At 43.7% G+C, this 26,876-nt stretch overlaps 1 protein-coding gene across 1 annotated transcript; it reads left to right on the top strand.

Annotated features, from left to right (window-relative positions):
- Window positions 1–61: 61 nt before the first annotated feature.
- Window positions 62–24,808, top strand: NUFIP1 (nuclear FMR1 interacting protein 1). Its single transcript, XM_035553416.2, has 10 exons — window positions 62–343; window positions 493–581; window positions 1,718–1,822; window positions 2,453–2,515; window positions 2,827–2,903; window positions 9,060–9,152; window positions 12,964–13,229; window positions 17,206–17,334; window positions 18,868–19,094; window positions 22,025–24,808. The coding sequence occupies exons 1-10, from the start codon at window positions 115–117 to the stop codon at window positions 22,358–22,360; spliced, it is 1,614 nt and encodes a 537-aa protein (XP_035409309.1). The 5' UTR covers window positions 62–114; the 3' UTR covers window positions 22,361–24,808.
- The last annotated feature ends 2,068 nt before the right edge of the window (window positions 24,809–26,876 follow it).

Below are 26,876 nucleotides of genomic sequence, written 5' to 3'. Positions count from 1 at the left end.
CCCCCTCGCCCCCCGCCCCTCCCTCCCCTTTAAAAGCGGCGCGTGCTCCGCGCGCCGGAAGTGACGCGCGGAGCGGAAGTCGGCGGCGCGTGTGGCGGCAGGCGGCCGGGGAGGATGCAGGCGGGCGGCGGCGCCGCCGCTGCTGGCGGCGGAGGCGGCGGCTTCGGGCCCGGCCTGGCCGAGGTGGGCCCCTTCGGCTGGTACCCGCCGCCCCTCCGCCCGCCGCTCTTCTGCCCGCCGCCTCCCCCCTGGGAGCCGGGCTTCTGGCCGCCGCACGACGGCTACGGCCCGCCGCCGTGGTACCCGCCCGCCTACCGCGAGCCCCCGCGGGGCCCGCACGCTGGTGAGGGGCATTGAGGGCGGCGGGGGGAGCCAGCGCCGCGTCCTCCCCTCGATCCCTCCCCCTTCCAGGCCCTCGGACGAGGAGCACGTGGGTTTTGCCGGCTGTGCCGGACACCCACCGCTCTGTGTTCCCCTTCCTGTTTTTTTAAGGTGGGAATGGAGGTTTTCCTCACGATTGGCAAGGAGAGCAAGCGCCCGCGTTTTGTAAGCGTTCTACGGGTGGAAACGGCAAGCAGAAGGTAAGGATGGGTAGGGGGTTGGGCTGTCTGGCCTTCTCCAGGGGTCGCTTCCGATCTTTGCTGTTGTGTGAGTCCGTGAAGGTGGCAGCCACGTGGGGCTTGTGTCCTCGTGGGGACCCTGTCCTTTCCTCTAATATGTCTGTAAGAGAAAAAATACACGATTACCAAAAGAAGTATGATGAGCAGGTTGCAGGAGGCAATTCTCCATGTTTACCCGGCTCTCATGAGACCCCACCTGGAGTACTGCGTTCAGTTCCAGGGCACCCAGCACAAGAAGTCCATGGGTCTGCTGGAGTGAGCCCAGAGGAGGGTACGAGGTTGATCAAGAGGCTGAAGTATGTCTCTTTTGAAGGCAGGCTGCAGGAGTTGGGCTTGTTCAGGGACCCTTTGTCTGGGAATGTAGTAACAGGGCAAGGGGAATGGCTTTAAGCTAAATGAGGGTAGGTTTTGATTTGATATTAGGAGGAATCTTCTCACTATGATATTGGTGAGGCCCTGGCACAGGCTGCCCAGAGAAGCTGTGGCTGCCCCATCCCTGGAGGTGTTCAAGGCCGGGCTGGATGGGGCTTTGGGCAACCTGGTCTGGTGGGAGGTGTCCCTGCCCATGGCAGGGGGTTGGGACTGGGTGGTCTTTAAGGCCCTTTCCAACCCAATTTCCTACCCTAAAACAAGTAGACTCCATAAAAACTTGTATTGTGGTGATGTCTGATGGTATAAATTACGTTAGTGGTCTGCTGTGTTTTCAGGGCCTGGCAGCCTGATCCCACTGCTGTGTATGGTGGGAGAGGGAAGGATCTCTGCTGCCCCCGAGCTCTTCTTACCTGTTATGTGAGAACAGGCATGGGCTGACTGGATGGCTAGGAGACTTGGGCTGTACCCCCTCCTCCTTCCAGCTGCTGCTGAATCTGTGTCTGCCTGATGTGTTTGCAGAAGTCTTAACTGATAGAAAGGTGGTGGAAAGGACTGAGTGCAGTGTGTTTTGTTTGGAAGATGAGAGACTCAGACTTCATCTTTGTGTTGTTTTAGATGCTCTGATTCAATTTTTGAATGGTTACATGTGAAATACATATTTCCGTTTTTAATTAAGAAAATAATTGTCTTTTTACTACTGTGCTGATACATCTTTTTCCTCCTAGAACAAAAAGAAAAAGGAGCCGATTTTCTCCCACTACTGTGATACCTGTGACCGTGGCTATAAAAACCAGGAGAAGTATGATGAACATGTTTCACAACATACACAGGTTGAGCTTGGCTTGTTTTCTTTACACTTTGATTTTTGGTTTAATGCCTAAGTCGATAGCTGCAGTCGTGCTTTGAATGGGAGACTTAGCAAAGATCCCTGAGCTACGAAAAGACCTGGTAGGAGACTTTTTCTGATCTCTGTCATGGGGGCGCTGTAAGTTGTGGCTTTGGTTTTGTTGCTAAAGTCACGTTCATGTCATTCTCACGAGTCGTTGCTAATTCACCTCAGCACTATGAATTACTTCAGTGACATCGGTGTAGCACGTTAAAAACCTGTGTGAAAATGCTGTACAGGAAAAGCACTTTAAAAATGAACTCCTTTATTGCAGAGAAGTACCAAAATTAGAAATTAGACAGCCTTGCAAATCTTTCTCTTATTTTAACTTCATATTTTCTCCAGTTACCAGGCACGTTGGCTTCACTGGCTGTTCAAAACCTGTATGGAAGTTACAAGTGTACTGACCCTGCTAACTGGTTTTAGTCGCGTCTGTTGGAATTGTGGCTTAAGCTCTGCGCAGCTAGCTGTGCAGTCATCTGGCACTGACTCTGAGCTGTGCCTGAACGCTTGCTCTGATTTGCTTGTATAAAGTGCTGTATCTTCTGTTCACCCTCTTCCCTTTACCTTGCAGTGCACGGAAGAAGGCTGCAGTTTCAGTGCCCATGAGAAGTTGGTTCAGATTCACTGGAAGAACGTAGGTGTCCCAGCTGGCCCTAAAACGTTCATCTGTCCACTCTTCCCATCTGTCCCTTCTCATTCTTCTGGGGCTTTGTCATTCGTCTGGAATGACGATGTAGCACCTCTGAGTTGAATCTGTTTTAGGAATCTTACCAATGAGAACGTTCAATATTTTCTTTCCTAATGGATTTGTTCTGTAATTGCTGTCTGTGACCTCAACGCTATTGGAGACAAAAGCAGTGTGATGCTGATATAACTGACAACGCGATGCTTTTTTCTTGTGTTCTTCCAGTCCCCCTTAAAAGACCTGTGAAATGTTTTCCGTAGGTACATGGACCTGGTGCTAAAAGAATAAAATTAGATAGCCCAGAAGAGATAGCTAAATGGAGAGAAGAAAGAAAAAAGTGAGTATCGTGACCCGTGAGCTTGTTTTACTGTACGTTCCCTGAGTGGTAGCTGGATGGCACCTGAAGGACGGTAAGCAGCTTCGTTTGATGCTGCTCAGCTCCTGAGGTACCAACTGCCCTGTGCCAGGATACTCGTGGCAGGATGGGGGCTGGCTGCATGCAGATTGGTCAGGTGGTTGTAACAGAAGGCTGCAGAGGAGGAGTCAGCTTTCCCAAAAGTTTGATTTGGGTGCCCCAGGTTAGGGGGATGACCCATTCCTTGTTGTTTCGGTAGGTCCCATTTGGGAGTTCTCCTTTTGAAGAGATTCCTGCGTTGCTTGACACTTCTCTTATGGAAAAAACAGACTCCATGAATGATACCTCAAGCAGACTGACTCGCATTGTAGCTAGGGTATGAGGCAGAGTTCATGTGCACGTATTTCTCATTTATCCTTCTGTGATGTGAAGTGGTATGACTTATTTACCAGCACTAGAGTGTTTAAAAATTCACCGTACTTTCATAGACCTTATTCCACTGACTTCTTCAGAGTAAAACAGATGAAAAAGTCTAATCCTCAGCAGGTGAAAGGTGATGTAGGTTTTCCTCACTTCTGTCCCTGACTTGGAATAGTCTTGTGAGTGAGCAGTACATGGGTTTGCTTCTGTGAGCAAGAGTCTTGTATGCAGAGTGGAAAGTGACATAAATCACGTTACAGGATTACTGGTGATCGGCTTTGGCATTGTACTGGTGGTCTCGTTAAATGAAAATAACCTGCGCTGTCTTTCTCCTCTCTCAAATGAAGAGAATCGCTTGGTATCTGTTTATACCAGCTTGTTTTGATCTGGAAACATACTTCAAATGCCTTAGTTAACTGTACTAAGTTGCTTGTGGTCTGTGCAAGTGCAAGATGAGTTTTTGTTCCAAAGTTTCCTTTTTTTAAAATGTACTTTAAAAAAAAAAAACAGAACAGGGATGGGCTTTTTTTAGTGGCTTTTGTTCTAAATTTTTCTCTCCCCCCCACATGATCGTTAGTCTTTATTTCTTACAATGTCCTTAGATTTCTGTCTCAGAGCTACTGTTACAAAACTAAGTATGGGCCTCAAGGGAAAAGTGAATACTTGCATGCAGGGTCTCTTCATTTTCAACTTCCATTTCTCAACTTACCTCCTTCTGTGTTTTGGGATGTTGTGGGAGAGTGGCTGGTTCTAAGATTTAAGTTTTGAAGTGGTGTTCAAGGTGTGTGAGTACATGCTGTACCGTGTACTAGGACAGTAGGGAAGCAGGAGTTGAATGTACTCCCATGTTTTATGCCCTGTTTGCTTGGGGATTGGGTCCTGTGACTGAAGGCTGTGGCTAACTGCAAGGATGATGCTCTGCCTGGGAGTATTTCTGTTGACTTTGTGGAGACTCGTACGGCAGATACTGTTTTTTTTTTTGTTACAGATGAGTATGATTTGGCTGTGGTACAAGGTTGCGAGCTCTGTTTTGTGTAGGACGGTAAAACAAATGGAAGCGAAGTGGTGTAGTCATGACCACCAAGGGAAAAGGCAGTGTGGGATGAGGGCCTTCTGAACCGCGGCCACTAGAAGGAGCAGTGCGGCGGCTTAGTTCGCTACCTCCGCTGCTGTGCGGGCTTCTTGCTTAGCTATAAGGGATGCGTGTAGAATGACTGCCTGGGTGGCTTGTGTTGCTCTTTGCACAGCGAGGAAGCCGTCCCAGCTTTCTCTTTAAAAAAGAAAAGGGAGCTTTTGTGAGGCATTAATTGGGCTTCCAGCAAAGCAGCAGCTTAGCGCTGAAGACCTGTTGTTGACTGGCAGTAAACGTTGCATTGTAAAGAAAAGGGGGACACCAGAGGGAGTCTGAACTAGTAGACAGCTTTGGTTTATGGTCAAAGGAGAAATGCTTTTTCTTTCATTCTTAGCTCTGACCAGAGCTTCTAGAATCTTTTTAGGTCATTAGTAGTGTGTTTCTATCTAGCTTGTGATGATTTAATGTGTTCCCATGTTGCATCCCTAACACTTCTGTCTTGCTTGTTCTTTCAGCTGTTATAAATTACCTAGAGTTGAGATTTTTCTTTTTATTCAGCTGCTGGCGATGAGTGAGTATCCCTGCACTGCACTAAGTGTGCCAGGTCAGAATGCTGTTTTCCACTCTGTGTCTATAGGATGCCCTGGTTGCTGTTTCAGTCTTTGTGTCTCTACCTAAAAGTTTTTTTTAAATGGCTTACGGCCTACTGAACCTGCTAAGGCGAGCGATATGAAGGCTTTTTAGTGGGTTTTGGCCTACTGAACCTGCTAAGGCGAGCGATATGAAGGCTTTTTAGTGGGTTTTGGCCTACTGAACCTGATAAGGCGAGCAATCTGAAGTTAAATGGGCAGGGGTAGAGATGAAATTGTACAGGATCGAAGGCTTTTTCTGTTTTGCAGACAACTGGTTGTGGAGTCTGACACTGGCTTTGGCGATTACAATTGCTTTTCTTGTTCTGATTTGCCCTGTCTGTTCTAACTGCTGGGAAATGTGCTGTCTTCAGCACTTTCAAATGCAAGCTTAGAAGGAATTACCAGCAGTGCATCTCCTTAATGTGTCAGATTGTGGCATTGCTGTCTTCCATTCTTTCCAAGTGAAATCTGAGTCCTGTAGGCCAGCTGTTTGCTCAAGAAGAGCTGGTTAGAAAGGTTATCAGGAAATACGACAAAGCTGCTCTGATGCTGAAGCAAATACCTAAACTTATTTCTTTTTTAGGTTCTATTCTAACACTGGATGACTTTATCTTATGTATTGTTTCTAAATTCTGCCTGCCCCACTTGCTTTTTATAATCTGCTGGGTTTTGGTCCAGTTAAGGAAATACAGCAGTCCAAGCCTGCAGTATGTCTGATAAGCTGAGCATGTGCTTAATGAACGAAGGCCAGTGCTGTCAGCCAAACCACTTTTTATTAATTTGTGATCCTCTAGCTGAATAATGGTAGTTCTCGAATAGCTTGGCATCCTCCCTGGTGGTGCATTCATAGTAGTTCAATACATAATAAGGAAAATGAATTTCCTAGGGTCTGATAAAGCTAAAGACAAAGCCAAGTGGATTGAATGTCTTGTTAGATTAAGGTGGGTGGGATAAGGACTTGGAATTGCTGCTATGCACCAGTAATAAAACTGCCTCATGGTGAAGTCACCCTAGAGATGCAGCGCCTGATAAAATGCCTGGGAGTCTTGGAAGGGGATTGTATCAGCTCCCTGTGGGCTGTGTTTGTCCCCTTTGAGCTATCAGTGCCCCCTTTGCTGTTGGTTGTATGTATACAATTTGAGATGAGCTTAAGAAGTTACCGAGCCAATTTGGTCACAGCGCTGTTCCTGTGAAGATGATCGATTTGTGTAGATCTGGACTCAGAAATTCAGTGCAAACTGCCACAGAAACAGCTCAGGTCTGTTTTCAGCTAGGCATTGGCAAAGCTTTTTTATCCCCAGTGCTTCCTAAGAGCTAGTTTACAGGGTTTATGTGGACAAGACGGACTATGCTGGACTACGAGTGCACTAGCCAGTGTCATACATGATTAATTTACTGAAAAATCTCTTTGCGAAGGCACACCGAGGTAGTTACACTTAATGTTACCGTTCCCTTTCTCCGGAAGCTTAGAGTATCCTTTACCTGCATATCATTTTGTTGGTGCAGATGTAATCTTAGCCTTTGAGTTTTCTAGTGTTATCTCGACACCTTATGCTGAAAAACTTCCACGTGGTTATAGAAGCATCTTTGGGTGGAATCTGCAGCCGTTACGAAACGGGGCTGCTGCCTTGGGCAGTACCGACTGCTGTCAAAGCCGTGTCTGTCCATCACGGCCTGGTTTTAACTCCCTCTTTTACAAGAAGCCACTGGGATTTGTAAAGCCTTTGTGTTGACTGACGAGGCTTTTTGTATTAAAGCTGTGACAAGCTGTTTACAGGACCTGGGTGCTGGGTTACTTCTTTCGCAGCTAACAGTTTAAGAACCACATCTTACTGGGGGAGGAGGGCATACCTTCCGAGAAGGATATAAACCCGGCTCAGCTCTTCAGGTACTAACACGTGGCCCTAAATGTGGAGAGACTGAGCACAGGCCCTTCATTCTACGTTGTTACGCAAGTTCAGGAGCAGTCTTCCTAACTTTAGCCTTTCTGAGTAAGAATTCTCTATCAAAAAAATAAGCTTTCTGGTCTGTCTTGAGTACTTTGTAGCTGTTCTTGTTGATTTTTTGTAAACTATGGGGCTGCACCATGGGGTTGTACCTCAAGACCATGGAGTTTGTGCTGTAGGCATCAGCCTCCACTTTAGGATGACGTGGATCTTGCTGCCTCCTTGGATAGACCTCGCTGCTGCTATATGCTTTGTTATGCGTGCAAGCAAAGTAAGGATGTTGAGTAAAATGCTGTTGAACCTCTCAGGGGAAGTTGGAGAAGATGATCAGTACGGGTGCTATCAGATGTACTTTCTTCACATTTGAGCTTTCTACAGCTGTTAGCTCCTGTCTGTCAACTGAAGAGGCTTTCTGAGAGAAATTTGTCTCTCTTGGCACTGAATCGAACTGAAAGCGTTTACGGAGTTCTTTATGGTGGCTCAGTGGAGGGAGTGGTAACTCCGAGGAATGAGAGTGGGAGGCAGTCGTGTCTCAAACCACGTTTTGAGAGCGTGTCTGAATATGTTGTTAATCAGCATAACTACAGGAGCACTTGGAAGACTTCTTTTTTTCTCCAGAATTAAGGGTCTTCCCTTATGTCCCTGTAAATAAAAACATGCCTAAGACAAGCTTGGGGTTCTTCTGAGCGTAGGTAACTCATTTAAATAGCTCTTTTCCTGTGGACCTTACTCCTGTGAAGGAAAGCATCTTAAGTTTTATCCTAAAACTGTGGAGAGCTGCCAAGCACAGGGGTCTTTGTGAATGTGAAACTCCCGAGATTAATTCATTCCACACCTGCTGTTTGCTGGGAGCTTTATAAGGTGGATGAAGAAATGTAGCTAATGAGGAAGAACAGAGAAACATCATGTCCCTATGCTCACTTGAGCTGTGTGGTGGATTTTCTGGGAGAAATCCAATGAAAATAGACTTTGACAGCCCATACTCAAATCCTCTTGAACGAGACAAGTTCTCTTTAGGTGTGTCTCAGAAAATACTTTTCATCTTTTTCTCCTGGTATGTGGTTGGAGCTGTCTTGCATCAGTGTGAAGCTTAATGTTCTTGCTATAAAATGGAGGAGATGCGTGTGATAAGATTAAATAATTAAAGATAGGAGTCCTTTTTGATAGCTACATTATAGTAAGTAGCTGTTTGAAAATGGAATAACATGGAGCTTAATAGACTTATCAAATACTGAGCCTCTGTGGTGTTCTCCAGAGATGGGTGGGGGTGTTTCCCATTTCCTACCTTTATCTCAGAGCGCGGGGATTTAGCTAACTGGTGTTTACAGAGCAGCCAGGGTAGCCAGTTAAGGCTTTGACAGCAAATTACAGGAGGCCTCGCATGTTAGAACCAGCGTGGCGTTCATCTGCAGGGAAAAATGGTGGAGGAGGTGGGGAGTGGGAAGAGAGGGGTGGTTTGTGAGATGGTTGTAACAGTAGGCTTGTTTTTTGTCTGCGTGACTTAACAATTTTTCTTGAAACTGGAAGAAAAAAGGGCAGTAATATTGGTGTAATAGAGGTCAGTATGCAAGCACCGTACTGAGGAAGCTTGTAGGTTTTTTCCTTATCTATCCTATTAAGGGAATCGTGCACCCAGAAGCTGTCCTTGTAACCTTTTGTGCAAAAGAGTCGGGCAGTTGTTTCGCTAAAGGAATGCTATACCCCAGGATCCTTCAAATACTCCAATTAAAGCACCATAAAATGGACTTGCCGGACTAAATCATGCCCTATTGTGTGCAGGGGCAGGTAGAGGGTCCAAAAGCATGACTGTAGTGTTGGTCTGGAGCTTGTTTGGTTAGGTAAATCTAATACTGCCAGTTTAGTGGATTTTTTTGGTATTGAAGTAAGCAAGCGTAAATACTCAGGCTTCTTTTCCTTGCCGTGTCTTTTGAAGAAGGAAGCAGTCTGCTACCCTTCCATGAAACACCTTAACAATCTCGTATGCTTATAGTGGATGTTGGTTTGTTAAAGGGTGAATTGACCAACTACAGTGAACGTTTTCAGAACAAGTGATTTTTTTTCCTCCTAGAAATTTTCCTACGTTAGCGAACATTGAGAAGAAGAAGGTGATGCAGATGGAGAAGGAAGAAAGGGGAGAAGTCCTGACTACCCCACAGTTTGGGTAAGCATTTCGAAACAGGCTGTCACTTCTGAGCTCATTAAGAGGAAAGTAAGCTCTCTTACTGTGGCGTCCAAGTACTCAATGCTTTCACTGTTCACACCATCTAGCTGACTTTAGCAGGGTACAGGTCACTTGACAAATTGCAGATGTAATGTTCCTTTGTTTACAGTGCTTCATAGTCCACTTCAGTTAAATCAAACAATAATTGGTCTAGAAACCTGATGTTCTTGCTGAATTCTGCACTCCGGCTTGTTTGAGAAAAGCATGTTCTAGTGGCCATTTGTTAGATCACCCTAACCTTGGTCTTTGAAAAAGAAATAATGGGGATGGAACATAATGAAGCTGTGTGGTCTAATCCTCTTATGCCTGAAAATGGCCCAGGGAGACTTTAGGAGTGGATTTGGCTTCTTAACTCTCTACTTTCAGATGATAAATCAAACTTTAAATGAAGAGCAGAGGAAGAATTAACTGTTTTTATAGCTTAAGCAGTGCTTTTGTTGCTTTTTTCTTCTACCCTCCATCTTCATTATCTACCTGCTACCTTTTCTTACAGGCCCAGTCCTTGGTCCTCTTGGATTTTTGTTTCTCTTGTGCTGTGAATTACTTCTCACTTTATTTTTATTACTTCATTTTCTACTCTCCCCAGTGTCAGTGTTATATGGAAACAGCCAACTCCATTAGCTCTGTTTTAGGGCCTGTGGGAAGACTTTCAGATAATCTAGGAGTGGTGGATTGTTATATTACTTGTTTAAACCGGAATGACTGGGCCAGAAGGCAGGAGTGGACCTACTTCGAAGGGAGACTTGCTAAATTAAATTTGCTGCCATGTGGAAATGAAGCTGGAGCTTGTTGATGAAAAGCTCCTTGAATACATCTCCTTGCATAAAGAAAATAAAAAAAAAACTTGCACTGTTTTTAATCAGGTGAACTAGTGCAGGATAGGGTTTGTGTGAGGCTAGTATGATTTGTTAAAAGATAATGCAAGTAACCTTGGTGCTGCATTTGCTTCAGATGTTTACCCACCCCCCCCTCCAACCAGTTGCCTTATGATTCTGGAAGGAAAGGCTTATAAAAGACTGAAGTAGCATCTTTTTTCCTTCAAAAGATAAAAAGGTGCAGAAGTGCTTTGGACACGAGGGGCCAAAGCTACAAACGTGGAATTATGTTTGGAGATTCTTGTAAGCAGAGATGGGTTTCGCTTGTCAGAGTAATAAACTGTGGGGTGTCTACAGGTTTATTTGGTAACTCTTGTAGCTCTTCTAGTGAACTGTGAGTCAGATGCCATATGTAGTCTTAAATGTCAGTCAGAAATTCCATGTTTATCTATTAGATGTGTCAGGACTTTTATAGCTGGAAAATTGTTAGGGAGGAAAAAAGTCCTAAAAAAAAACTACTGTTCGGTTGCTGTTTGCTTCCACTGAGTGACTTTTACCTCTGGTTGATTTTAGAAACTAGTTTGGTGGTTTTTTTCCCCTGAACCGCTAGCCCTGTCTGCTTCATCTACTGTCCAAAAACCTGTTTCTGCTTGGTACATCAGCAGTAAAGATTCTGGAACTGGTGCTTATCTGGCAAACTTACTGATGCACGAGGCAAAAATAGAATAGAGCTTGTTCTCTGCAAGCTGTACTATTAAAGCAAATAGCTAAGGAAGATTTAGAAAGGATTAGATACTTAACACTTCTGCAGCACTTTCCATTTGTGGTTCTCTGAAGTGCTTTACAACTGCTAATTCTCAGCATCCCTGCGTGTGAGATTAGAGATGCAGAAGGACCACTTTGGCAGTCTGTGTGGTGTCTTGCAACAGCTAATTAATAGAGCGTGGCTCTTTCACCCCTTTGGACAGGCAGTGAAGAGCACATCTTGCAGTAGGGGAAGGCAGATGCCAAACTGGTGTTCGGTGGGATATTTGTGACCTTGGGGTTTCCTCCTGGGCGTTTGAGACCCCGGGGAAATCGAAGGCTTTTTAACCCTTGGCTAAGGATGGAATGTCTAATTGAGCCTATATTTGCTCAGTAGCATCCATGTCGTACAACATCCTGGACGTAGAGCCCTGTTGCACGATTCAAGAATGCAGTTTGGTCTTAAATGGAGGTGAGTTATGGGAGATAACATTAGCCTCATGTTGTGGATGAGAGGCTGATGCACAGGAAGGTGGTGGCTTCTCTTGAATCACAGGAGAACTAAGGTGGGTGATGTTATTGGTGATGGCTGAGAAACCAGTGCTAGACAAATGAGAAATGACTGGAGAATAAAGTGTTTTGTCACAATATAAAGCGATTTTGAATGCTATGCCTGGTCCTGTTCTCTTCTCAAGAAGAGCTTACAACGGGAAAGGTATGGAAGAGGGAAGCATGAGTTACAAATGGAAACACTTCTGTGCAAACGGAGGTGGGTGGCTTAGAAGGGTTGTATGACAAAAGAAAAAAACTTGCATTGGTGTGAAGAGATAAATAGAATAGTTAGTGTTTCTTCTAACTCCGGGAAGAGCAGTTGTCAAGTGACCGTTTTATTCATCAGAGTGAAAACCAAAGGAAGTTCTTTTTCACAAAACATTCATGCCTTTCTGCAAGCCTTTGGGGAAACTGAAAGTTTTACGCAGCACCCCACAGCATGAGACGCGACTATTAGTGTCTGGTGAGCGTCTCCGGCTGGAGAGGGTCCCTAAGCAGTGTATTCCTGAATGCTGGAAAAAGATAAGAAACGTGACTGCTTGCACAGAAAACCAGATGTTCTGCTGGTTGCTTATCAATGACAAGGTGCCAGGTTAGAAAGGTACCTTTGGGGCTGTCCGTTAAGATAAACGGCTCAAGACCCAGGGAGAAGTGTCAGGAAGAAGCTCTTGACTGAGCGTGGTGTTACGCTGGTGACTAGGGCTAACTCTAAGGTCCTAGCTAACAGGATCTCAGCTATGCTGTTGGTGAGATTAAGGGAGAGGAGTACTGAGTCAAAGGAACCGTGGGGCTCATTCGAGACTGTCAGATCTTCTATGTCTCTTGTGGTTGTAACGTGCTGATGACTATTTGTAGTCTGGTTTTTGCTTAATTAAGCTTCTGTTACTTGAAAAAACTATCTTCAGGAGGCTTACGTTTTCAGTTCTATATTTGCTTTTCTGATGTCTACACCTATTCTGTCTCTGTAGATTCTGATGAGTTTTAGGCTGTCCAGGTACCTTCCTGTAAACGTGGTTTGTAGGGTAGCCTGGAAGATTAGTGGAACTAGCATGCTGTTCTCATTCTGTAGCTTAGGACTTGCTTTAAACCCCACTGTCTTGATGAAAGTTTTCTTTCCTTTCCTCTCAGAGGAAGAGATGAATGGCATGTTAGTTGGAGGCAAGGGTTGGGCAGTCATTGCAATTGATCCTTCACTGAGCTGTAACTGGAGAAATACTTCAGAAGTGGAAGCATGCTAACAGTAGATGCTTACCTTCTAATTCCATATATGCTCTGCCTGTTTTCAGTGACTTCATTGTTTAAGTGCAGTGAACGTTTATTGACTTTGTAATCTGAAATGAAAACACTGTCTTCACATGGTAGAGGATCAAGGAGCTTGCTTAGCCCTTTGCCTTTTGTTAAAAGATAAAATTCATCAACTTCAAACTCTTCACTAAGGTTCCAGCTTGGTCACATCCTGCCAGTGAGATGAGCTGTGACTGCGTGTGTGGTCTGTTACCGTGTGGTAGCTGAGCCGGAGGAAGTCCCTTGCATCGTGCTGTGCTGTTGTACCTTGAATGTGGGCCCGAGCTGTTTGGTGACTTCAGTTGACTTTATTCTTGCAGGTTGTCATTTCTGTGAACTTCCTTTCTCTCTTCCAGAAAAATGAAGGGGATGTGGAAAGCTCCGGAAGATGAGAGGCCTGGGCAGCAAGGAAGGCAGAGGAGGAAACAGAAACGCCAGTTCTGGAAGAAATTTAAGAAAAATGGTGGTGATGATAACGTACCATCACAGAGAAATCAAAACGAAGCTAATGGACCGGAAAACAGCATGTGTGAAAAAGAACATGAAAAGCAGCCTGTTTCAGAGGCTCAGCTGTGCATGAAGGACGTGGACCCTCTCAGTCTTCTGGCAAACAGTGATGTTGGTAAGATGCAAAACTTGAACTTCAGTAATCATTTCAGCAGTGCTATGTAATGTTCTGTGCAGCTAGCAGCTTCTAGGGGGACCTGGAGATTTAACAAAAAACAAAAAAACAAAACACACAACCTTAGCCCTTGATGGAAAGAGGGCTAATTGGGCATGTTTATAATAAATTCTCTTAGTAGAAAACTAATGAAAGTAAATCTAATGAAAGGCTTTCCAGTATGCTTGGACAATAATACCACAGAGCCTGTTGTCATACTTATCTTCTCATTGTTATTATCAAAAAGTCCAGTTTTGTGGCTAAAATAGTTCTAGGGTCAGTGGGGTCAAAATTTTGTAACTTTGAATATAGGCCAACATCCCAGTGTCTAAAAGTTGCATTTAGAACTTCCTTTTATACGGACACTTCTGTACAGATGTATCCTGATTCAGGACATGGTCTTCTAAGAAGACTCACAGTGAACGTTGTGGAGTGGGTCTGTGTTTTATCTAAAGGAAATGGGGCAAATCTTGCAGTTCAGGGAGCTTCTGCCCTACTTTCCTGTTACAGGCCTAGTTGGTAAAGATCCTAAAATATGAAGTCATTTGAAGAAGGTGAAAAATTCCGATTTAGAAAAGCTGACACAATGTTTAAGATGCTGCCAGCATTAAGAACTTCTACATAAGTTTGCTTGCAAGCCAAGTTAATCATATTTTATAAACACAGGGAAAATCTAGCAAGTTATTTTTACGTGTTTTTTTCTTTAAGATGTTTGAAGCATCAGATTTCCTTTATCAAAAACATCTTAATTTGAAGAGGGGAGACAGGATGTAGGAGTGTCTTGAATATGAAAAATATCCATGCTGGATATTTATTTTGGCTTCACATCTTCAAATACATTACTAGCTTTAAATCAATATTTAGCTATCAAATTGAAGAGGGTTTCTGGGCTCTTAAGGGAACACCTCAATTCTGTCTTCAACAAATACTTGACCATAATTTTATTCTACCTATAGCCTCCATAGATAAGGAATCCTTTTTTGTTCAAAACACTTAGTATGGAAGGGCAGCAGAGGGAAAATAATTCGAGCCTTAAGGAATTGAGATTGTAGTAATTTTGGGAAGGAGACCATAGGGATTGGTATCAGTAGATAGAACAGTGTCGAAGACGATGTATGGAAGTGTTTGTACATTTGGTGGTGCTTGTCTTTGGTCTGAGCTAGATTTCTTATTAAGGCAAGTTTCTTTTTGCTGCGGTGTTCAGGGAAGATGAAGACTGACTGGGAGGCTAGCTACCGATGTTTTGGGGTGAGGAGGAGTCTCATGAGCCAGGCACAATGGTAGGGGAGAAACAATACCATCTGATTTGGTTTTGAATTAAGGTACTGAAAGTTTTGCCTGCTAGCCAGGGTTTTGGAAGCATCAAGCAGTGTGAAAGCAGAATCATTTTTAAAGACTACTTAATATCCCTTTGTGTCCTTTAACACTGAGAACATGAAAACAATGCCTTTCCTTCTATGAGTTAAATCACTTAAATGACACTAAAATGTAAGCATTGTCCCCTTAATTTCAGTTTTTGCTAAGTTATCTATATCGTTCTTGATATTTTCCATGTGTGTATATTTTCTAAAGTATTGCTGCTTAGGTTTTTTTCATGAGCATGTTTTGTTTTCCCTGTGCTGGCAGCAATATAAACACCACTGATTCAACTATTTATAATATAGTCAGCAGTGATGTAGTGCTCTCAGAATATGGCAAGTAAGCTGGCTTATACTCTATTTTTAGCAATAAGGCTAGAATGCATCCCCTGGAAAGACTTCGGATGCTGAGTTTCTCCTCTGGAAAACATAATCTTCAATTAGTGGGAACAAGAGCTCAGCATCCCTATGCAATTTGTTTATTCCACTAATCTTGGCTAGTTGGGGAACAAAGGGTGATTAAATGGAACTGCATTTCTCCCCAGCATCTGTGTTTTGCTTAATGATAGAAATTTGAATTATACCAAAGTACAGCTAGTAACTTTTGGTATAATAGGTAGAAAAGGAATGCGTTATTACATGTTATTAAAAGCAGTTGCATTTTTATACAGCTAAGTAGAATAAACATTTTCTCTTAATCATACCACTGAAGGCCATGATTTTGCTGTATAGAAACATTTTGTTGGAGTATTCAGACCTTTCAAACAGCAGCAGCCCTTTCTCTAGAGGCAGTGCCTTTTTGCATAATGCATTCGCTGAAGTTCTGTTCATTATCCAGTTCCTTCAAAGATAAAGAACTTGAATGATATGAAGAAAAGGACATTTTTCTCTTAATTTATAAACAGAAACAAGGTAAGAAGATAAGCCTGTCAGGTCTAAAATTGTGGGGCATCTATTGACCAGGAACAGTCAATTCTATTCAGTAGATCATAACGCTTCCTCCAAGTGTGGTAGGTACTGTCAAATAGACAATGTATTGCAGTAAGTGTCTTCCTAATTTGCCAAAAAGCCGAGTTCGTCATTTTTAACAGCTTTTAAAAGCTGATTTTCACATATTCATAAACTGATTTTTACTTTCATGACTAGACAGCTTTTAAAGTGTAAAAAGCATCTGACCCCAGTGTGCACTTCCCGGTTTGAATGTGGTAGAAGTAGAGAGCAGCTATGAATCAACATAATTTGGAGTAAATGTCAGAGCTTTACAATTGCTTAAATTTATGTGAGTGCAGTATGTTCTCTGTTAAGAAAATGCGCTGCATTTCCGTGAACTTCCAGTGTGTTTGGGAGTTGATGTGACTACTAAACTAATGAGAATCAGCCTCTCAAAAAAGAGTACAGATAAAGAAAAGAGAGAAAAAAGAAAAAGAGGGAAAAGAGGCAGATAAGAGGCAGATAAGTAGTTTTAGATAAACACCTGTGTATTTAGCTAAAGTTGTTCTACCATACAACATGAGCTCCAATAAATCAAACTGACAACTGTTGATATATTAGAAGAAAATAGCCAAACACTTGTGATTTAAAAATAAAGATCTCAAAAGTGTTTATTACAGCATATCTGCTTACAAAGTATTGGGCAGCTTTCCTGAGGGGTGTGATATTCAAGCTTAAACAGATGGGGGGGCGGGAGAGGGCACAACTTTTTACAAAAAGACTGCAACCAGTCTTTTCCAGGAGTCTGAAGAGGCTAGTTTCTCAAAATGTTTGTGGTAGTGTTACATACATCTGAACGTGTATTACTGAAAAGCGTTTCCTAGTTTTCTTAACCTCAGCACTATCTGAGTGTCTTTCCAAGGTCTTAACACATACAGATTCTTTGCATTAAACTAAAGCCATCACAATTTTGCATGTTTATTTTTTAGAAAGCTTTTTCTGGTAGTTCTATTTTCTTACTATGCTCCATTTCATCATTTTTGTGCCACTTGCCTCTTTTCTATTTTCCTGGTATTCTTTTTTTGTAGCAGTAATATTACAGTAAGACTGCAATACCTCACTTACTTAAATCCCCACAGAGTGTTATGAGTATCAGTCTGAAGTCCTGCTGAAAACATTTGTCCAATTTGTGGCGTAGGCCTTAAATGTCCCTTATGAACTCTTCTACTGTCCAAGAATTTTTGTTGCTTGTGCTTTGCACGAGGCTAATTGTTGTTGTGAAACTGTTGGCTTTCTGAATCCCCACCCCTGCCTCCACAGGACTAAATCCAGCGAGACTTCAAAACACATTATGAAATCCCCTTTTTTTTTCCTGAGCTTTATAATAAAACCTCTAATTATGTTTAATATGTGAAGAAAACCCAAGCTGTTGTACAGGGAATTCGAATGTCTTTGCTTCCATAGCTTTGCTAACTGTAAATCAGTGGTGAGAGATTTTCCACCAAATATCTGTGGAGAGTAGGCAGGTATGCTCTTTATCAATCCACAGTGTTGAGCAATGATGCCTATCACTCTGCCATGATCAGTTAAGGTGGCTGTTCATACAGGAGAACTTAGAAAAATCCCTCTTGGCTTTTCTTCCCCCGCAGACTCTGACAAGGATGAAGAAGCAGCTGAAGATGGGAAGCTGGGGATGACTGTTGTTCCCAAGCAGGTCACCTCAGCCCTGAGTTCGTTGTCAGCCAACTATGGCAGTGCCTCTGAGAGTGAGCCTGAAGGTGTGTATATGCTCGTACCCTGCTGTTCTTTGCCTCTTTTCCTTTACATTGCTAGTGTAAACTGCAAGCAATGAGTACTCAAAATTTCCTGAAAAAACTTCTCAATAAAGCATAAGTGTTGCAGAATAAAATGCAGCATGTAAGCATTGGCCCACCTGTTAATATAATGCAAGATCAGTGGCATTGGCTGCATCTCCAAAACATCTGCTTATGGAACTGCCTTGATTTTTTTTTTTGGGTCTGTCTGGTGCTGTAATTCAGAGCTGTCTTGTATAAGCTTAAAAATCAACAGATAGAAGTAAAGAGAGAAGCTTGTTAAAGGTTATGCACAGGGGTGTTTTTGCAGTCTGTGTTGAGATCTCTCCATTGTGCTTTCGGTGGCATGCTATTACTGGTACGAGTCATGCATAAAGAAGCAGGGAGGAGTAAAAGCATATGTCCTCTTCCTCCCAGTCTGTTTCCCCATTCTTCCTTCCTCCCAGTTTGAGCACTAAATGGGTTACTTTATGGTGTGAGCCATTACTAGTTCCCAAGTATAGTGATAACTCCTGGTCCTGGAGAAGTACCCAGACAGAGCAGGGCATTTGTGCAGTCACTTGGTGCACTGCAGTGACCCTGTCCACTTTGGCTGTGCCACATCTAATTCCTGGCCTTTTTCTAGCCCTACAGCATACTTCAGAATGTCTCAAGCAGTGTTTCCTGAAAGATTGAGTGGGTTTCTTTCCCTGCTTTGTTTGCCTTTTCTCAGCGCTGTGACCTGGGTTGAAGGGCGGACATAAAAATTTCTTTGGTTAGGGTGTGTATCATCAAACTTCCAAAGACTTCTAGGGGCATGCTGTTGGAGAGGAGGGAAAGCAGCCTGTCTTGAGTCTCGCTTCAAATCATGTTTGAATAGAGCCAGGAAAGTGCTGTTATACACTCGCAGTGAACTAATTTCCATGTCCTTAAGGGCTTTTTCCCCAGAAGGCTTCTGGGTTTTGCAGTAAGACTTGCACTCTGTAGTGCTTGGATTTCATGCTTCTCTGAGTGTGTACATCAGCGTATGGCAGAGAGCTGCTGCTCCTTGTTCTGCAGTTAATTACCATGCCTTTCTTGCCCCTGATGATCTACCTGAAGTTACAGAGGGCATCTAGCAAGCAGGGAATTGAACTTGGGCATTTTCTACCCCAGTGTAGTGCCTTCTCAACTGCCAAGCTTGCAGCAAGCTATGCTGTAAAGAGGAAGCAATGTACTTCCACAAAGCAGAGCCGAAAATCTTGTTCAACTTCTTAAAGTCAACCACACCTCCTTGAAAAAAACAGAAGTATTAAGTATCTCATTTACTGTTCTATGACTGTTTAGAGATTATTCTTTGCATTTAAACACCAAAAACAAAACCAAAATCCAACCCAAACAAAAGCCTCCCTTCTTCCAAGTAATCCTTGCACATATTTTACATCAGGTTATGTGAGTAAGAGGAGTACTAATGAGCTGCCAGTGCGTGGGGATATAAGCATGCTAAGTCTAGGAACTGTTTTTTGTGGTTTTTTTTAGAAGTCTCTGTCAAGATTGCAACAAAAGCTGAGGAAAACCAGGCTGTGCTCAGAAATATGCCTCAAACTACTGAAGTTCATCAGAATCCAAAGCTGAACCAAGAACATCCAGAATCTGTGGACACAACGTTAAGAACCTCAAGTACAAATGCAGGTTCCCCCAGAGGCCCTGATAAACGGGCGAAGAAAACTCTCCTTCCAAAGCGTCGTCCAACCCTGCTGGAAATGGTGAGTCTTAGCACTAAAACGATGCCTGCTGCACAAGAGCAGCGCTATTGTGAGTGGTTCTCCTCTCCCCTGCAGGAAGTTAGAGCGGTCTGTTAGCTGGAGCAAAGGCCCTGTCTTAAAATAGCCAAGGGAGAGTTTCCCTCCAAGTGTAGATGCTGAAACAGGCGTACAAGTTTCCTGGTGTGCGTTCAGGTAACGACTGGCTTTGGTGAGCAAGAGGTGACAACTTAATCGTGTGCCTAAAATGAGCTGCACAGAGGATAAAACCTTTCTTCTTACCTCTCCCCTTTCTGTGGTAATGTTCTGTCATGTGTTTGTATGTGATCCTGTCAGATTGATGCTGATCCTTCTCCCTTTGTGCCCGGCTTTGCTATTCAGCCACCTGACTGAGGAGACAGCTTCTTCAGCTGCAGTCAAACGTCTTCTTAAGGGTGTTGGTGACTGGAACTGTAGAGCTGCAGCCTGCACATGCATGGATTTCTGTGTAGGCATGTTGAGACCAACCTGAGGAAGACAGCATGGGTGCCTTGGGGAGCAGGCTGTGTCAGAAGGGTCAAAAGATTTGTAGGGGGATTTCTGAGGTGTCATGGTTCTGTTCCGAGTAACAGTGTGAAGCACCCTGTTTGGAACTTTGGCTTTCTTTGTTAGAGATAAAACTTTGCTGAAGCTTTTATCGCATTTAAGTGCTCAGAGCAGTACTGGCCAGGAGGGCAAGAGGAGGTAGGCTACACTTGTGATCCTGTGAATAGCCGGCATAAAGCTTCCCTGCCAAAGGAAAACTCTGGGCAGAGCTCCGGAGAAAGCCGGGTGCCACTGACATCAGGGCTCTGATACAGCACAGGATGTTTAGGCAAGAGATAGTGGGGAAGGCACATCCCAAGCTGCAGATCTGGGAGAAATCCCTTGATAGTCCTCTTAGCACATACTACATTTGCTGCCAAGAATTAAAGCTGCTAGCGACTGAAAAAGGAAGTGTTTGCCCTTTGTGTAGCTCCCTGAGCACGCAGTTGTCTTTATCTCTTGCTCTTCAAAGTCGTTGGTGATCAAAGCAGTGAAGACTCTGGGGAAAAAGTCATATGAAGGTCCTGCATGCTGGGAGAGGTATTATAGATGCTGGCAGAACAAGGAAGTCTGAATTGTAGCTTGCCAGTGTAGCCCACTTTTAAAATTGCATTTTTGGCCTTCTGATGTTTAAAATTGTTGCTAAAGGATGTGTATTGTGGCTGTGAATCACAGAGGGGTGCGTGACATTTGCAGGTAGGCTTTTCCTGCGTAAAAACCTTGAGGAAGCAAGGCTGAAATTTCATAGTGAATCACTGCTGAAAATGTGTCCAGAAAGTGTAGTAGTAGTATGGCTCAGAAAAAGATGTCACCTCAGTGAAATGATGCTCCAAAAAAAGAAAAGGCGAGGGGGTAGAAGGTAGGAAAATAGCTGTGGAGATGTCTTGGCACTTATTAGACAGTCAATTTGAGCACTCCTAAAACGTGTTTATTATAGTCACGCTAACAACGTGTGTTTAGCAATGCTACCAGAATAATAAGGCCCGTATTGCATTGCTCCAGTCTTATCTACCAATGCATTTAAAAAATAGGTGGGGTGGTGGTATGTCCCATCTGTGCCTTTATCAGGCCATTTGGGAACTCAGGCATTTTCTCCTGCAGAAAGAATCCCATTACGCTGCCCCTTCCCTGCCCGGCTGTGCACCTACTGGTTGAGGCAGGAGGCTTATGAAAGCTCATTACGGGTGCCAGTGCTGGTAATACCTGGTGAGAGCTGCTTGCAACACCTCGTAATAAATAGTCTAAACAGAAATAAAACAAATGTGTACTGTAAAGTACCTGGCTAGACCATTGTTGAAACTTCCAGCAGCAAGCTTCTCTGTGACTTCACAAGCCCAATTTAGCTAGGAAGTGCAATACAGATCTCTTGCAAATGATCAAGTAGCCACAGATTTAGCTAGTTGCTTTAAACCTGTAGCATATTCAGTGTTAGTTCTTCTGACACCGGGACGAAATGTCCTTCAGCCTCCTGGCTGTTTCTTAACACTGAAACGAACTTTACTGAGGCTGAAGGAAATGTGGAAGGTTTCTAGCTCTTTAAGCTGTTAGACCTAGGTTGGTGGATTATATCCCAAAATAGTTACTGCTATTTAACACCCCCAGTCTAGTAGGTGTTGAAAAATGCCCTTTCTGTGTATTTATAAGTATCTTTCACTCATAGGTATTAGCTAATAAAAGATGCATGGGATATTAAATTACAGATACAGTATAGCCTGCAAAGCTTAAGAGATGCCAACAGACTTGCTACACTGATGCACTGCCCATGGCCTAGAACGCATTCTTTAGTTTGGGTGTCTCTTGTAGTCCATAATATGAGAAAGCGTCATCTGGGTCTACTCTTGGAATTTCCTCCTCAATTCTCTCCCAGTATTTAGAGATATTCACTGATTTTTCTATGCCACCTGTGCAAACTGAGACCGACAGCTTAATCCAAAACATACATGGAGACTTGTCAGCTTGTTCAGCCTGCCTCAGTGCACCAACAGTGCTGAAGGAATGGTGCTTAAACGCATTCATTTTGGGCACTTCAGTGTTTTCATCCATTTCAGTGGAACAGTTGTAAGTAGTATAAATAGTGGCCCTTCTGAGCATCTCTTGTTGCAGAAGTGGTGTTTGACCCATCAACCCGTGCTGCTCTAGCACCTGCTGCTGCTTCCCCAAAGGGCAGCTCGCTCCTTGCCTCCTTTCCAGATGCCTGGTCTCACCTCCTGTGTGCTGTGCCGGGCCTTTTGCTGACGGTGCATCTCTTACCTTCTTGCGCACGCACCCCGTGCAAAAGAAAACAAACCTCCATGAGACCTGACTACGAGTTGCTTCTAGTAATCAGATTGGTTTTCTCCTGGTCATTGGGTCTTTTTGTTTCTTTGCAGTTACTGGCCCAGGACATCCGGCACGAAAGGAATGTTATTCTGCAGTGTGTTCGGTACATTGTACGAAACGATGTGTTTGGACTTCACTTAAAAGCAGAACCCGAAGCTGGAACAGAGACTGGACAACCCTCTAAAACTACAGCAGAGACTTTGACAGACAAACTTGACGGATCTAATCGTTCTTGTAGCTCTGACCTTCAGTTAGCAGGAGGAGAAAAAGATGAATTAATAGCCCGTGGTGAGGAAGCATCCATAGATCAGACATCACAGATAATTCACCCAGCAGATGAGGAGACGTGGGAAACCCCAGCAATTCAGTGTGAAGAAGCACTGTAGGAGATAACTGTGCTGGACAATAAAGCAAAGGCTCAGCTTTTCTATCTGACACTTCTGAAAGACATCGGTCTAACAAAATAATTATTAAAGTGTATACTGAGAACTGTTAAAACCATGTTTCTGATCTGCTCTGCCTGAGGTTACCGTTTCCTTGTGAAAACAGCAGCTGCGTTGAGTACTTGTTTCCCCATGGCTGAAAAGCAGCAGTGACACAGTGACCTTTCCTAGAGTAGGTGTGGATCCCTGCTTTGGAGCTTCATTGCTCTGCTTTCCTTTGTGGACAGCATCAGTCCGTCGCCAGAGCCAAAGCAGTGTTAGGGTAGGGTGGATCCTCCTTATGTGAGATTATGGCCTAGAGTGTTTGTGACTATCTGAGTGTCTAGAATTATTTGAATGTTCTTCTGAAGTGGTACCTGTTGCATTTTTCGTGTTGTTGGTCTGAAGTATAAATGCAGAGATAACTGACCTGGCTCTAAAAGTACTGCTTGCACCAGGAGTCTCCCCTTCTCTGAACTGAGTTGAGCAGAGAAATAGAAATGAGGGTGCAGACTGATGCAAGAACCTTTTTTAAAAATAAGTATAAAAAAAATAACTGCTAACTGCTTGTGTCAGTGCTAGATTGATGTTTGACCTCAGGTACCCATTGTTAAATCACAGGCCTTAACCCCTGTTATAGTTGTTATAGTCATTGCCGGACAAATTTAACTCTTGAAGCAAGCTCTTGGTGTTGAGAATGCTAAGTTAAACTTAGCAAAGTTTGAAAAGTTTACTAAGTTGCTTGTTTGTCCCTCTTTAATATACTCTGGGAATTTATTAGTCTGGAAAAAGTTTTCCTTGGCACATTGTTACAATGTTTATGATGTTTGTACATTATCTAGCAATTTTTCATGAATCTGTGCATCCTTCTGTGTGGCTGTACATACATGAATGGTTGTGAACATTAGAAAAAAACAAACCAAAACAAAGCAAACCAGTCAGCGAAGGTTTAGAAACGAATTCAGTCTTAACACTGTGCATTTGAGTCCTTGTGCAGGTGCTAATTTGTCACAGTGACATGGAAACCATGTCATGAACATGATCTATTATCAAATCCTCCACTTCAAAATGTTTTGCTGCACTTCATCTTTTAGTCATGGTTAAATGTTGGAGATGAATTACCTTCTCAGGGATTGATTTTATTTGTTTTTTTGGGTAGAGTCTAGCCTTCCATTCCACCACCTCAAACAGGGAGACTCACGTGGCTTTTTTTGTTGCTTAATAACTATTTTCTGTCCTCTAGTTCCTTAACTTTTAACCTGTGCCATACATCTCATTTGTGGCATATAGAAAACGAGAAATAGCTGAAAGCTGTCCCACTGCTCTGCTATTTGTAGCTACAACTGCATATTGTTTGTATTGCACTGTCTAAATTTATGGAATTATATAAATATCAACACCCTTGTAAGAGTTGCGTGTCTCAAGAATGTGTAAATAGACTGGAGCAGTGATCATAAACATATTTCCAAGGCAGATGATTCATTCTTCCCATGATGGTCCCGCAAGCCATCTCAATCACACCGAATTGGATATGGCTCTTAGATCTTTACTGCCATGGAAATAGCAGCAGAGGACTCAGCCACAGAGATTTGGCACTTGGGCAGAACTTGATTTCTGAGGGGATTGGTACCAGTGCTGTTGAACACATGGGTAACAACTGCACACATGCAGGAAAAAGAAATGGAGGTCTTGGAATTGCCATGAAACTGCACTTTAATCAACCCTGAATGTGCTTCTATCCCTGTCGAGTTGATGGCAGAGCTTTCTTTGACTGTATGCTCTGCCCTGTGTAAAAAAAAAACAACTTTAATCCGAATTCTTTATACTATTGTCATAGACTTTAATATTAAACTTTCACATAAAAAAAGCTTTGTCAGAAGAAAGTCTTTTTTTAATAATATTTTTTGGAGTAGGTAAGAAGAGGTGGGCTGCTTCTGGGGGTGGCCTGTACAAGATTGGCATGTATGCAACACAGGTCTTAGGAAATCATTGTTGGTTTATGCAGAATTGCTCTTGTTTTCTGAGTGAACCTTTTCTGTCACTTCTTACAGCAGATGTGTGGAGATGTGCTGCGGCTCTGTTAAATCCTGGACTGCAATCATGGTCAACAAGTGGAAGTTCTCTCTTCTTGTTTCCCACTTCTATTTTCCTATTCTTCTAGGTCACATTTGGACTTCATGTTGCCCTTCCTGATGTTCGACTTCGAATTCAGCCTTTGGTTAGGAAAGCTGCCATAATGACCTTTTTCAGGTGCAGTCAAATACCTACAGGCTTCTCCTGTCCCTGTGACTTCCCTGTTCTTTTCTGGTTTGAAAGGGTTTTGTTTAATCTGTTATATTCAGATACTTCTGTGTAAAAACTTGCTTTTGCATCATGTCAGAAGCAACAGGTGTATTAAGCTTTCTGTAACTTTTAACTTTGTTTTTGTGTTGTGATTTTTTTAATTTCCCTCCCAATAGCACTGCAAAGAAAGTCCTACTTCTCAGGCTTTGTGACTCATTTCAGCTAAAAATATTCCAGTGACAACTTTCACACTTCCGAAATTTTATTTTTACCTTCTTTTGTGACTTAGCCACTGAGAATGTAGTTGTGAGTGCCTAGTTTAAATTCATTACCCTTGGGCTTTGTGTTTTTAGTTTTTTTTAAATCCATCTCATCAATTGAGCTAGAACAGTTGAGAGGGGGAAAAAATCTGACTTCATAGCTCTGTGCTCAGTTTTGGTGATGGTGCAACTTGGGCAATCTAGGCTTTACTGCGTGCAAAGTCATGCTATGGCTCAGTGACTCCTGTCTGTGGCTCTTGAGAGGAGTAAGAGGAACAAGTGGTGTGTGTTTGTGTTTTCCCAACCAGTATGACTTGGTCAGGCCTGGTATTTGTGCCTGATTTAACATGTTGATGTTGCAATCCTTGCATCAGGAGCACCTGAGGAGGATGGTTTGGCCCTGTGTGGAAGGGAGGTGCTGTCCCTGCTGTCAGCACTGATGCTGTCAGCTCTTCACAGCTGGGTGCCTCTCTGCTTCCCCCCATTTGTGTTAAGCCAAGGCATGCTGTGAAGTCATTATTTAGGATTAAGTCATACAGTTTTAGCAGGTCTTGCGTGTTCTAAAGATGTTGAGGAACAAGTATAAACTACTCGGGCAGGTCATTCTGTCAAAGGCAGAAGTTTGGGCTGGAATATTGCAATCCCCAAGCTATCTAGGTGTATCTGGCCTGCAATGGACCAGTGTCAGTGTGAGGCTGCTCTTGAATGTCTTGAAAAGCAAGTGGAAATTGGGTAAGTTCCTGAGGACTGGAAGAAATGCAAATGTCACCTCTATCTTCAGGAAGGAGGATCTGGAGATCTACAGGCTAGTCAACATCATCTTGATGCCAGGGAAGGTGGTGTGGTAGGTAAGCCTGGCAACTCCGTCCAGGTATACTGAGGACAAGAAGGTATTTGGAATCAGTCAGCATGGATTTATGAGGATTTATGAAGGAGAAATGCTTGATCAACTGGATGGTCTTCTACAAGGAGATTTGCTGAGTGGCTGAAGGAAGGGTAGTGGATGTTGCCTGTTGTGTCTTTACAAGGCCTTTGACACTCCCATGAAAGCATCACTGATGGGGTATGGACAAGTAGGCGGACGGGGAGGTGGACTAAATGCTAGTTCAAAGGGTTGGGATCAGTCCTTAGACTGAAGGAGGTGATCTCTCTCTGCCTAGTACTGGTGAGGCCACACCTGGAGTACTGGGTCTGGTTCTGGCCTCCCCAGTACAAGAGAGCCATGGACATGCTGGAGAGAGCCCTGTGAAGGCCCACCCAGGTGAGGAAGGGCCTGGAGCACCTCTCCTGTGAGCAGAGGCTGGGAGAGCTGGGACTGCTCAGCCTGGAGAAGAGGAGGCTCAGGGGGATCTCACCCAGGGCTGTGAATCCCCGCAGACAGGGGGCAAAGAGGCCGCAGCCAGGCTCTTGTCAGGGGTGCCCAGTGCCAGGCCAGGAGGCAGTAGGTATGAAAAGTACAGGACATTTCTCTTAAACATAAGAAGAAACTTTAACTGTGAATTTGATATTTGATCAAACAAACTCTGGCACAGGCTGTTAAGAGTGGTGGTGGCATCTCCATCCTAGGAGATGTTCAAAAACCACCTGGATGTGGTCTTGGGTAACCTGCTGTAGCTGACCCAGCTCTGAGCAGGAGGCTGGATGGGATGATCCCCAGAGGTGCCCGCTGGCCTCAGTTCTTCTGTGAGACCATGGGCTGAAGTGGCTGCATTGCTTGCAATTCCTTCTTGGTGTAGACAACAGATTTGGAAGCTCTGCTCTGCAGGAACCCCCTTCTGCTGCCCACACGGAGTTGACAGACTGCTCATGGGGTTGAAGAGAAGACACCAGGGTCCAAACTCAGCATCTGTGACAAAGGACTCGAGTCCATGTCCTACGTTGGTTTCTAGTGCCTGCCTTTGCATGACCTTGGGCTTCAGCTCCGCGTGTCAGTTTGC

Source organism: Cygnus atratus, chromosome 1, assembly GCF_013377495.2.
Source record: "Cygnus atratus isolate AKBS03 ecotype Queensland, Australia chromosome 1, CAtr_DNAZoo_HiC_assembly, whole genome shotgun sequence".
Lineage (NCBI taxonomy): Eukaryota > Metazoa > Chordata > Aves > Anseriformes > Anatidae > Cygnus > Cygnus atratus.
The sequence above is the reverse complement of the archived record's forward strand: the minus strand, read 5'-3'. Positions and strand labels throughout refer to the sequence as shown.

Coding starts and splice junctions, on each gene's coding strand:
- NUFIP1 (XM_035553416.2), top strand. CDS start 115: ATGCAGGCGGGCGGCGGCGCCGCCGCTGCTGGCGGCGGAGGCGGCGGC. Junction 1,823..2,452: donor ATGTTTCACAACATACACAG/GTTGAGCTTGGC, acceptor TTTACCTTGCAG/TGCACGGAAGAAGGCTGCAG. Junction 2,904..9,059: donor TGGAGAGAAGAAAGAAAAAA/GTGAGTATCGTG, acceptor TTTTCCTCCTAG/AAATTTTCCTACGTTAGCGA.